Consider the following 13,106-nt stretch of genomic DNA (forward strand, 5'->3'; position numbering starts at 1 on the left):
AACAAGGCCAAGTGCAGAGTCCTGCACTGGGGACAAAAAAACCTGTGCAGTGCTACAGGATTGGTGAAGAGTGGCTTGAAAGCTGCCTGTGAGAGAAAGACCTGGAAATGCTGGTCAACAGCTGACTGAACAGGAGCCAGCACTGTGCCCAGGTGGCCAAGAAGGCCAACAGCATCCTGGCTTGTATTGGAAACGGTGTAGCCAGCAGGACCAGGAAAGTGATTCTGCCCCTGTACTCAGCAATGGTGAGGCTGATCCTTGAATACTGTGTTCACTTTTGGACCTCTCACTACAAAAAAGACACTGAGGTCCTGGAGTGTGTCCAGAGAAGAGCAATGAAGGTGGTGCAGGGGCTGGAGAACAAGTCTTATGAGGACTGAGAGAACTGGGGTTGTTTAGCCTGGAGAAGAGGAAGCTGAGGGGAGATATTATTGCTCTCTACAGTTACCTAAAAGGAGGTTGTAGAGACATGAGTGTTGGTATCTTCTCCCAAGTGATAGGTGATAGGACAAGAGGGAATGGTGTAAAGCTGTGTCAGGGAAATTTTAGATTGGACATTAGGAAAAAATTCTTCACAGAAAGGGTTATCAGGCATTGGCACAGGCTGTTCAGGGAGGTGGTTTAGTGACCATCCATGAAGGTGTTTAAAAAGTGGGTAGATTAGGTGCTTGGGGACATGATTTAGTAGTGGACAGGTGCGGTTGGAGTTGATATCTAGGGTCTTTTCCAACCTAATTATTCTATGATTCTAAGTAAGGTTATTCGAAGAGCTTGTTATAACAGAAAAAAGGATGAGTATTTGCAAAAAAATATTTGTGATAAACTGTTTCTTAAATTGAATCTAGTAGTTATCATGAACACAACACAAATACATGTCTTAAAAATATGTCTGAAAGTATAAGAGTAGAAAACAGGAGAAAATTAATGGGATATTCTATTTTTGAGTGTTTATTTCCATTTTCCAATGCTTTTTTTCCCATTGTCAATGAAGGCAACTGCAGCATTGTGAGAAGGTAATAGTGCATGAGGTATTTGTTAAAGACTGGTGGTTTTCCACCTGAATCTTAACACAGTCCAAATCTTCTGTCTGGCTGCATGACTGAGCTCAGTAACCAGTTAGTTCATTAGTGGCAGTCTGAAAAGACTGTTTATGGGGAAATGACCTGGAAATGAGGAAACACATGTTCGAGTTTGATGGTGTTATAAAGGACATAGAAAAGAGAATGGGTGAGAAAAAGAGAGGGGAAATAAGTAAATAGAATGAGACAACCATTACAGTATAGAAGGAAATAATAGTAATTAAAAATGCAAGAAAAGAAGAAAATTAATTAATGATTAATGGCAGCCAGCATGGCTTCACCAGCTGCAAGTCCTGCCTGACCACATTGGTGGCTTTCTATGACAGGGTAACTGCAGCAGTGGACATGGGAAACCGACGGATGTGATCTATCTAGACTTCTGTAAAGCCTTTGACACAGTCTCACACAGCATTCTTCTCTATAAATTGAAGAGATATGGATTTGATGGGTGAATGATAAGGTGGATAAGAAATGGTCATGTTGGTCATATTGGATGGTCGTATTCAAAGAGTAGTGGTCAATGGCTCAAAGTCCAGATGGAGATCTGTGACAAGTGGTGTCCCTCAGGGATCCATACTGGGACAAGTGCTGTTCAATATCTTTATCGGTGATATTGATAGTGAGATTGAGTGTACCCTCAGCAAGTTTGCAGATGACACTAAGCTAAGTGGTGTAGTTGCCACACTGGAAGGATAGGATGTCATCCAGAGGGACCTGGACAGACCGGAGAAGTGATTCTCTGAGAACCTCATGAAATTCAACAAGGCCAGGTGTAAGGTCCTGCACCTGGGTCGGGGCAATCCTGTTTTCAGTACACAATGGGGGTGATGTGCTTGAAAGCAGCCCTGCAGAGAAGGACTTGGGGGTGCTGGTCCATGGGAAGCTTGACATGAGCCAGCAATATGTGCTTGCAGCCCAGAAGGCTGAACGTATCCTAGGCTGCAGCAAAGGAAGCAGACTTCATCTGGAATACTGTGTCCAATTCTGGAATCTTCAACATACGAAGGATATGGAACAGTTGGAACAGGTCCAGAGGAGGGCTACAAAGATGATCAGAGGTCTGGAGCACCTTCCCTGTGAGGACAGGCTGAGATAGTTGGGGTTGTTCAGCCTGGAGAAGAGAAGGCTCAGAGGAGATTTTATAGCAACCTTCCAGTATCTGAAGGGTGCCTAGAGGAAAGCTGGAGAGGGGCTATTTTGAAAGGCTTGCAAGGCTTGCGGTGATAGAACCAGGGGGAATGAGTAAAAACTGGAGAGAGCAGATTTAGACTGGACATTAGGAAGAATTTCTTCACCATGAGAGTGGTGAGACACTGGAACAAGTTGCCCAGGGACGTTGTGGCTGCCCCATCCCTGGAGGTGTTCAAGGCCAGGTTGGATGGGGCATTTGGCAGCCTGATCTAGTGGGAGGTAGCCTTGCCCATGGCAGGGAGGTTGGAGCTAGATGATCTTCAAGGTCCCTTCCAACGCTAACTATTCTACGATTCTACGATTCTATGATTCTATGATTCTATGACTCTATGAAAATGCAGCAAATTTAGGAAGTAAATTGATGCAGAATTAGTCAGGAAGAACAATCCTTAGACAAAAAAAGAATTTTACTTTTTTTTATTTTTCTAAAACTTTGCATGAAGATGAATACAGTAAATTGTCTGAGTTGGACTCCTGAATGTTCAAGTGTGTGATGCTTGCACTGATGTTCATCATAAGCACCTTTTGAGGGAAACACTTGAATATTACTGTGGTTGTTGCTTTAAATCCAGAAATCCTCCATGGCTTCACTGAGTATAGAACTAATCTGCTCACAGTAATTCTGCTTGAAAATTATTGTTCCATTCCAAAATGTATTTGTCTTGCCATTTGTTCCTATGAATTATCATTTTACCTTCAAAACTGAAATTTGTTGCGTTGTTTGCAAGGTATTTCCCAGTAAAAACTTCTTGGGTGGTTCTTTCCCTGAGGCTTTCATAATATAATGATGTCAGGGAGTTTAAAATAGACCCAAGCTACAAATCCAGATTTCTGTTTTGCTGACCTTCCTCTTTGCTTATTTAGTTTTGTCCTGGAACGAACTCTCGTCCTGTCCTAAGTTCATGGAACCCTCTCCTGGAAGGCGGTATGCTCATCTGTGTGATGCCCATCTTACAGACTCTGCAATCCAGGTAATGGCCATGTGTGTTCTTCAAAACCATAGGTAATACAAATTGCATAGTGCTTGGCAACGTTGTGTAGGATGTATTGGACTCTTGCAGAAACAAGGAACTACTTAGAACGGATATCCTTGTACAATTTCTTCTCAATTACTGCACATGCACTTTCTATTTGAGAATTAAATGTAAAACAATAAAGCTATGATTATTTATTTGAAGTGGCTATTCTTTTATCCACTGAGTCTTTTTACACTTTTATGTAAAACCAACACAAAAATACCAGAACAAAAAATTCAGTTTTAATCTTAAGACACCAGCATTTGTACTGGAAAAGGAAAAACAATGCAGAAATTTTAAATTATATAAATAATCCTTTATGTGTTGCTTATGAAATGAGAGAGTAAACACTGCTCCCAATTTATATGTGGAATGGAAATTATTAAATGATATAGGGAATGGTTAGTAACCTAATGGTAAAGGAATGGTATGTTTGTGCAGACACAGTCAATGGCTGGGATGCGAAGAGCTGCGTTAGCATCTGTATTTAGCTAATGCAATAGCCCTGGGACAGATTACCTTGTGTGGCATGAAGAAGGTAACAGGGAAGCATCAGGATTTATGATTTATGTATGGCTGAGCTGCGTGTGCCTGTGTATTCCAAGGAACAAGCATCTGCACTTTGTGATGAGGAGAGATGTACGGCTATACAGCATGCTGGAGAGCTGCTGAGGTGAGGCAGTGCTGTATCATTACTGAGCGTCTGGCTGCTCTGCCAGGATGAAGTTCTGCCCCACCTTATGAAACTCCAGACTTCTTGCAAGTGGGGCACTGCCAGGGTGTGCCTGTCGAGGATGGGGACGGAGGGTGTGTGGGCAGGCTCCTCCAGCCCTGTCCTCCTGCCCTGTGAGGCAGCGCGGTGGACGATGACAGATTACTAAAGAGGAGACAGGATTGTTTGCCAAAATACCGTAGACCTATATTTGATATTCGCTTTCCAATTCCTGGGATATGTCTTATTTAATCAACTTTTCTCTATTTAACCTTAAATTAAGCAAAAAAATTGAACAGAGGGGAAATAGAAACTCTCTATATAAACACTTATGTCGAGACACTGACAAAATTCAGGCAGCTCAAAATGAGAGCTGACACTCTGCCTTTAATTTATACCAGTGGGAAAAATGATGTGGAAAGATGTAAGTCAGGCACAGACTATCAGCTGGGATTTGTGTTCCTGCACACATCCAAATGATAACAATAAACTTAGTCTTTGAAATTTTCAGAAAAAAACCCCTTATAAGGATATTAAACATAAATCTCTGCTCTAAAAAAAAATTATTTTAGTAACAATCATCATTTTGCATTAATTATTTAATGTAACAATTTACTTCTCCATTTTAAAACGTTTATTTTGGATTTTAAACTTTTGTTTAGAAAGCTTGCTAAAGAACATGCAAATGTAATGCATGCTGTGCATCTTTAAATGCATTAATAAAAATTCCACTGCAAAGTAGTAGTTCTGGTTGCACTGTAGCCATGTAAGTTCTTAACAAATTAAATGCCTCAAACTCCTTCAAGTTTTCTTTAGGCATTAAATTACACTGTGGATTAAAAAATGTGCAAACATATAGTATTTTCTTTCTGGCTAAAGGGCAAAGCTATTTTTTATGTACCTAAGTAAAAATCATCAAATAAAAATTTAAAACTTTTTCTTTTGTCTCTGATTAAACCATCACCATTTTCTCCTTTAATATTCCTCAGTTTACTCAATGGTTTCCATCCCTCTTAATATTCTTGTCCAGATATAAAATCCCAAACACAGATGTGTAGTAAAATGTTGACTTGATCTAATTAATAACACTTCAATAATAAGACACAAGCAAAGGATACTTAGTGTTATAACAATTTACGTATTAAGTAGTGATAGCTGACTTAGTGTAGGATACAATATTCCAGCTGTTTTATTTTTTTTAAATAAAAGAATACCTTAATTTATTTGTATTCCACTGGCAAGAATACATTCATTGCAAATTGCATGCACATAAAAGGGAATCCACTTGTAAACTACATAATATCTTAACAATAAATAGTATTTGATCTAATTAATACATGATGATAGTGCATTTCTTGTTAAAACTGCAAGCCTTTTACCAAAATGAAAACAAATTCTTATTCTCCTTATAAATACTTTAAATAATTTTTAAGTACATGTTTCATACCAAGTATATAAAAATAGCATTTTTAGATAAATTAAGAGGTTTCCTTTACATGACAGATAACGTGCAACAACTAACCACTCTATACCAACTCTATTTGGTTGATTGTCTAGATGACATGCAGCTACAATTGTCCCTTCGCTTTCACAGAACTGACAAACAGACCAGCAGGACCCACGATCACCTGAAGCAAACAGTGCCATAGATATTGTTTGGGAACAACAGTCAGACACTCAGGGAAAACCTTTGCTTCAAGGAACAAAAGCCACCCATGACAGTTCTTTTGTCCTAGACTTCCAGCTGCTCTGACCCTCGGGGTCTTTGGACTATCACAGAAGTCTGCCAAACAGACCAGTAGGTTATATCTGTATACAAAATGCTTTTCAACATGCTTCTAGAATCTAGAAATCTTTTTTTCTTATAGTATGAGCTGGCAATTACTTCTCCTACTTTCCATAAATCTAAATTTTCATGTTTGTAAGTCTCCACAATTGCCAGAGAAAAGGTGAAATAAAAAGTCACTCAGTATTCTCTAAATCTAAAACTGGCAGCTGCGAAACATTCTTTGAGTACCACTTCACTGTTTCTCATTATACGTCTATGGCTTGGTAATCTTTATCTTTAACATCCCTTGTGCTTGTCACAATGTCTGTTGGGAAATCTGGGGTCTGTGCAGAAACTTCTTCGGCTTTTCCTTCCAAGTCCCATGATCCTGGCAGATTCTCAAGGCTGAGTGAGCTGATTGCTCCTTGGCTAAAGCTACCTTCCTCAGATCTGCTAGGGAGCACGAGGTGCAATGATGTCTCTGATGAAGAGCATACTGAAGAAGAAAGAGTTGCTGAAATAGACTGAAGTGGAGTCAAGGTAGTGTCTGAGTGGGGAGAGGTGCACGTTAAAAACTGCAAATTGCCTTTCTGAATTACCTGATACTGGGAGGGGGAATTGTGAAGACCTGGTGTATAATAAAATTCACTGTCCATAGAATTTTGGAGATTGGGTTCAATTCTTTGGGGACTGCTGCCAACAGAGGACAGGTCTGTATTCCAGATGTCACATATTGTGTTGCCACGGCAAAGTTGTGCTTTTGTGCAAGTAAAATTCCCAGCTTGCATGTGTGTGCAAGGTTGGTGCGTAGTCCAAGCCATTCGAGACTGAAGACTATCCAGGGTAGGACTTCGAGATATGCCATGCACAGCACAGAACCCTGAAGGCTTCTGAGGTGTAAGCAGGTTCTCCAGAAGGTGCATCATGTTCTTCATATCCTTACTTAATTGTGAGACTTCTTGAGTTAAAGTTGAAACCTGTTAGGGCAGGGCAAAATACCTCAGTATTTATTTACACAAGCATGCCTGAAATACACACATGCATACCTCTTTTCCTTCTAACAATAACAGCTTTGATCTATGGCACAGTATCTTTACTTTAAAGAAATTTACTCTACTAATATGTGTGAGAAATAGTCCATCCATCTACCTCACCACAGCTACATGTTACACTTCCATAGACATACTACAATAATTAAAGCGACTCAATAAAAATGTATGATGGAAACACCATAAGCATAATCCACCTGATTTTAAATGATACTTTGTATATAAAGAATAATCTTAGGGTCTTAGCTGATTTCCTCTGGCAATATGATATCAATATCTTCTTGATTAAACATTAAATATCTTAATTCATAAACCTTTTCCTCACAGCCAATTTTATATTGATGAATGATATAAAAATGAGGTTTTCCAAAATCTTGTTCAGGAATACACTGCTGTCTTAGTAGGAAAATAAAAGAAATCCACATATGAAGTTGTCAAATGCAAATAGTGGTTATGTGAAAATCCAGTGGATGACTACTGAAAACAAACAACAAAAGAAGAGAAAAGGAACTGGAAACTCTAAAACCCAATTGCTACCTTTAAATGTTTAAACAGTGTAAAGGCCTGTGAAGCAGTTTGCTTCCATGTAGTTAATGTTTATGTATGTCATATAATGCTGAGAGTGATAGTAATTCATAGCATAGATTGGGGTGTGTGTAAAAGGAAGAATCATATTTTCTCTAAGAAAATGCTGAAACCACTGATAGCATCCAATTACATGAACTACATGAACACTTAAACCTCCCTAAAATCACTTGTTTGAGTGGGCATCAGATTGAGAGAGTCTGAATTTGTATTTTAAAGTAAATTGATATGTGACCATCAGTGGGGACATTCATTAGGACATTATAAGGCAGTTTGAGAAATGAAAACCCTAACTCAAAATACTTTTTATGTGACCAACTCACCATTTCAAATGTGTTTGTCTTTCCTTTTAAATTCCTAAGGAAAAGTTTGTAGGAAGTTAAACCCAGTCAACTATACTATTTTTAATAAAGAGAAATGAACATATCAAAAGGTAGAAATTAACTTTGTCACAATGATAGCTAATCAACTTTAGGTCAAATCATTTTCATTACTGTTAAAATAGAGTTTCTCATTCTGATACTAGGGAAAGTACTCTGTAGAAACGAGACATGATAGCCTGTTTATCTTCAGAAAGATAAACAATCTGTTAAAAAGAAAAAAAGGCCAATATAGGTGGCCTTTCTTTACCCTAAAGTAAAGACACCACCAATCAGGTGCCCTACACAAATTAATTTTCATGTAATCAAAAATGCAGTTTTCATTATTCTGATGTAATAGTTCCAAAGAAATCTATTGAAAAGCCTGAAAAAGATGTTTCAGGCTGAGTTTGACTGTGTTATGATCTTACATGGGGCATAACTACAGACAAAAGAGCAGTAAAGAAATTCCGAGTTAGAATTCCAATTACAGCTTTCTTTAAATTCCTTTCTCTAAACTAAGAGTTACAAGCCATCATATTGTTCAGTAGTTATGTAAGAATCTGATACTCCTGTAGGGAAAATGTGTAAAGGGAGGAGTTTTTTTCAGTGGGACACTACAGTATCTTTCTCTCCACCTCTCTTTGTGCCTTGTTACTTAAGTCACAGTAGAGAGAAAATAAGCATAAGATCTTTTTCTGTCATCTGTGATTAAGCTTTGAATGCCTGGTACCTCATTTGAACTACAGTTAATGCAGGGGATTAAAATATGTTAGGAAAGTAATTTGTGAACAGGCTTCCTGTGGGATCCGAGTAGCCAGAGGAGGTTCTTAGTACTGTTGGACTGTAAGCAAACACACTGTGAGATTTCTGAGCAACTGAACCATGCAAGAACTTCTGTTCTGCATTAGGAACTGAGAGATGGCAGTGCAGAATCTCCAAAAGCTTCATTGAGAAGAAATGGGGAAAGACAACCAAACTCATGGCTATGTAGATTCAGTGGTCATCCATTCTTTTAGGAGCATCACTGGCCCCTACACCTAGCAGACAAAGAAACATTGTTTCCTGTGCTTAATTTCTCAAATTGTGTCCATTTTACAGGGCTTTGTGCAGTGGCATAGATAGGAAGATCAGTACTATCTTATGAGTATATACCTTACACAAAATATGAATGTTGTGTGCAAATATAATAGAATCCTAGCGTCATAGAATCATAGAATGGGCAGGGACACCTCAATAGATCAGGGTGCCCAAGGAATGCATAAATGTCTACAACAAAAAAAAAAATCTTGTTTCCTTTGGTCCATGTTTTTCTCTTCCCCTTCTGATTATTGAAAGGTTTTCTAGAAGTTTAATTACTCTCTAACATGTTTCTTTTGCCACTTCATTGAGACAATGCAGCAAAAATCAATACTTGTAGCAGTTCCTGATTTCTGTTAATTACAACTTGCTCTAGTGCTCAGATGCTGTTTTTGATATACAATCTATCTTCTCATAAGCTCACTGTCACACAATCATAGCAACCAATCTGATAAACCAGCCTTTGATGTATGCTTTAATAGTTTCCAGTAGTACAATAGTTTTAAGATCCAAAGATTTTATGACAAACTTCATCAGAAATTGACCACAATTTAATGAGCTCTATTTGGACCAATACTGCTTGACACATAGGCAAAACAAATATATGATTTCTGGAGCATTTAAAACCTTCTCTGGATTTTACAAACTCTTAATGTTACTGCATGAAACCTCCAGTATCTGTACTATTATTAATTACCATCCATCTCTATCTTATTATACTTATATACTTATACACTATACTATTAGTTTTACTATCAATTCTATAATGTTTTTGCTATCCATTTTGCACACTGCAGAGATCCCTGAGCAGATGCAAATAAGCAGGTGTAACAGGGGACAATTTTATCAATAATGTTAAGAGTTTCATAGTGCTCCAGAAAGTGCAAAAGAACAGAGATTAAAAGCAAGAGAAAATTTAAGTCTATGAAAAAAAAAAAAGTTGAAAACAGTACAGTTTCCTCCTGAGTGAAAGGACTTACTCTTTGCATGCTGACAAGACTATTCTCTCCTCAAGAGTTCAGTGATTATTGCTAGGCAATAATGTTAGTTGTACAAATGGCTCCTGCTGTGCTAGGCAGAAAGCTTTAAAACGATCTGTGAGATCCCAAATATACTTGAAATACTGCCTTAGCAGTTTCTAGGACTTAAACTAAGGTGTTTCCTGATATAGAAACTAGATTTTATACAGATTTAGCTTGAATTAGAAAGAAGTGCACTTCAGACTGGTAAAAAGCAGTGTGCTGGTACCTTTTTAGCAGATTCTGACATAAAGAATATCTTTCAAAACAGAGAAGAAAATAAAATCCTGTGCAGCTAATTGAGTTCAGATTAAATATATAAGATTTCATGTGATGCCTCAATTTCAACAAAATCAATCCAGAAATCTGGTAGGCTGCGAAATTGACTTTATCATGCTGGAGTAGAAGAAAATTTGCTGGTTTCTTTGCTAGCCAGCTCTTGGGTAATTCCAGGGCAACCGATCCGGACATTTCAAACTATTATTTTTAGAAGCCTATTGTGATCTGTTTTTATTTAATGTTTATTTTTAATGGCTAAGTGGAATTCATGATCAATTCTAAATATCACTAATATAAAATCCAACAAAGATAAATGTTGAGTACTACATCTGAAAAGAACATGTCAGAGGCATGAATATTAGTATAATACTCTGCCTATGAAGAGTATTATAGAAAAATGTCTGTGGATTTTTGCTGTATCACACTTCTTAGGCATTAATCATGCTCCTAGTATATATCAACATCATTTTTTTTATTGGACACAAGAAAAGGGTTCTCTTCACTACTAATTATTTAGATTGGGGTAGCTTGAAATCATGTACTTTGTCAGGAACTTAAAATATCTAATCAAAGACAGTTCAAAAGAAAATGCTACCAATGAAGAGTTTTAGAAAATGTGACGGGCAAAGAAAGACAAAAGGAATTTGGTTTAATTACGGTTGCTGGAACAATATGTTTTAATCTTATTTTAGAAGGAGAATGGCAATCAACTTTTTCTTAAGTCTCCTAGGCAAGAGAGAAAAAAACAGTGAACTTCCTTACTAAGAGGGATTCACATCTAGACATTGGGAAAATATTTCTTTTCAGTACAATAAAGTTTGGAAATGCCTGTTAGAAAGTTTGCTGGCTAATCACCATCATTTGTCACAGTAGTAATATTTTTTATTTAAATCTGATCAGCATTTCATGCCCAGTTGATTTTTACACTGCATGGCTTCCTTTTGATTCGTTTCTTTGTCTCAGGTGCCTTTCTATCAAGAAAAACTGCAAGAGAAACAGCATATAGGATCTATGCCATGTATGCACTGTGTGTCCTGCTTAGAAAAATTAACCTAAGCTGTAGAGCATCAGCCATTTTTCTTTTTTTTTTAATTTATTTTCATCTGCCAATAGCTGTTAAGCTAACATTAAAAGAAAGAAACAACTAGCTGGAAAGACTACTCTACAATCATGAAGGTCACAAAAGCAGAGAGAGAGAGACAAAACAACAACTAGGTAGGAGTTCTTTGGAAATCTGAATGTCATTGCTAGGAGGAAAACACTTTTTTACAAATCTCAGTAGCCAAGAAAGTAATAAGTAGTTTTCATCATCAATGATTATCCTTAGTTCACTTTTTGCCACATTTTTCTTGAGTGAAGGATGTTTTCTAAAGCAAAATATTTGGATAGCCTTGATGCAAAGTAATTTCTCTTGTGTGAAAGTATAGTTATGAACTCGTTACAAGGAACATGTTTTGAATGCCCTGTAAATCAGGGCAGTCCTTTATACGAGTTATCAAGCTCCAAATTTAACTTCAACAGTATAACCACTGTGTAAAATTGAAGAGCCAATTAACTTTACCAAATTTTCTTGTTGGCACTGATAATAAAATGACCATTTCCATCATGTGCGTGCATTTTTTGCACTAAGGAATATGTTTTGTTTAAAAACAAAGTATGATTTTTTCCTGTCCTGAGAGGAGAATGAAACTGATTTTTGGCAGCTGCATGTAAAATAGATTTTAAAATAATCTACTTGTAATTTCTTCAGGCGATTTATAAAATAAACATATTTATTTAGTATTTCTCTTTTTGTAGATGAAAGTGAAATTTCCCCATGAATGAATTTTCTCTGTTCTGAATAAGTGCCAAATGCTTAGACTATTTTAAGCACTTGTGTCTAAAAAACCTAAAATTAAAATAGTGGAATTTCCACTAAGTGCTTCAAAATACAGCTGAATAGAAGGCAATTTTCTAGTACAAAACCTGACCTTATTCATATTTCCTCATGTTTGTTTGTTTTTCATTTGAATGTGAGAAATATGAGTACTCTTCATTATACTGTTTTAGTACTGTAGTTGTTTGGTCTACTGATGTGGTGAAGTATGAAATCAGGCCCCAAATTCAGATGTTGAAAGAGACTGCATTGGACCTAGGTCACATACAGGGAAAATAGGGGATATCACAAAGAAATCTGAGTTTTTCTGTTTGCACTGCGCAAAATATCCTGTATATTTTAGCATGAAATACCTGTGTATTTGAAGGGAGAACATGCATATGTGCATTCTCCAAATTATGGGAGAAAAGTTATGTCTAAAATTTTCTTTGGTTTTAATTGGTCTATGTTTTATATAGTTCAGATTTGCATTTTGCACAATGATTCAAAGTTGACATACTTCCATGCTCTTTCCATACAATTACATTCAAATGATAGAGAACTGAAAAACTAGTAATTTATGGATGATGGGATAGTGATAGGCAGGTGCTTTAATCTAGATTTATGGCCATCTATATATCTCCGAAAATCTTAGTGGATTTCTGTTCTCACTTCTAGTGTCCTTATTAGTTGTGTAAGGTTGCACCAGATAAATGCTGCCTCTGAAAAAAGCGCTTAGTGTTTAGATACACTCAACAGATAAGTCTTTGCTGACAAATGCTTTGGTAAGCCCAGGCTGGGTGTACAGATGTCTGCAAAGGAAGCACGCATACTTGTAAGGCAGAAAACCTACTCCTAAATTCTTGTTACGACTAGTTTGGAGCAGGTCTTTGAATCAAGCTTTCCCCAGCTCAGAAAATTTGCCACACCATTGAGTATTCAGTCACTTAGTCTTCAAACACTTGCTTAAATAATTGCATCTTTACAAGAGCAAGAACCTGAACCTTAAGTCTCTTGCCTGCCACATACTGAGCATAATGAAAATATGGTGAAACTATACTGTAATTAAATTGAACTATAATGAAAGTCACACCTTTCTTATTCAGTGATTATT

General features: G+C 37.1%; 1 protein-coding gene across 5 annotated transcripts in view; it reads right to left on the bottom strand.

Moving 5' to 3' along the window:
• Positions 1-3,993: 3,993 nt before the first annotated feature.
• Positions 3,994-13,106, bottom strand: part of KCNH8 (potassium voltage-gated channel subfamily H member 8) — a 192,644-nt gene continuing 183,531 nt past the window's right edge. For all 5 annotated transcript variants that reach the window (XM_054060446.1, XM_054060445.1, XM_054060444.1 and 2 more), the window contains one exon: positions 3,994-6,743. In XM_054060446.1, the coding sequence (XP_053916421.1) occupies positions 6,033-6,743 (711 nt within the window). In that variant the 3' untranslated portion in view covers positions 3,994-6,032. The remainder of the gene's footprint in view (positions 6,744-13,106) is intronic.

The sequence above is a fragment of the Cuculus canorus genome, chromosome 2 (assembly GCF_017976375.1).
Source record: "Cuculus canorus isolate bCucCan1 chromosome 2, bCucCan1.pri, whole genome shotgun sequence".
NCBI lineage: Eukaryota > Metazoa > Chordata > Aves > Cuculiformes > Cuculidae > Cuculus > Cuculus canorus.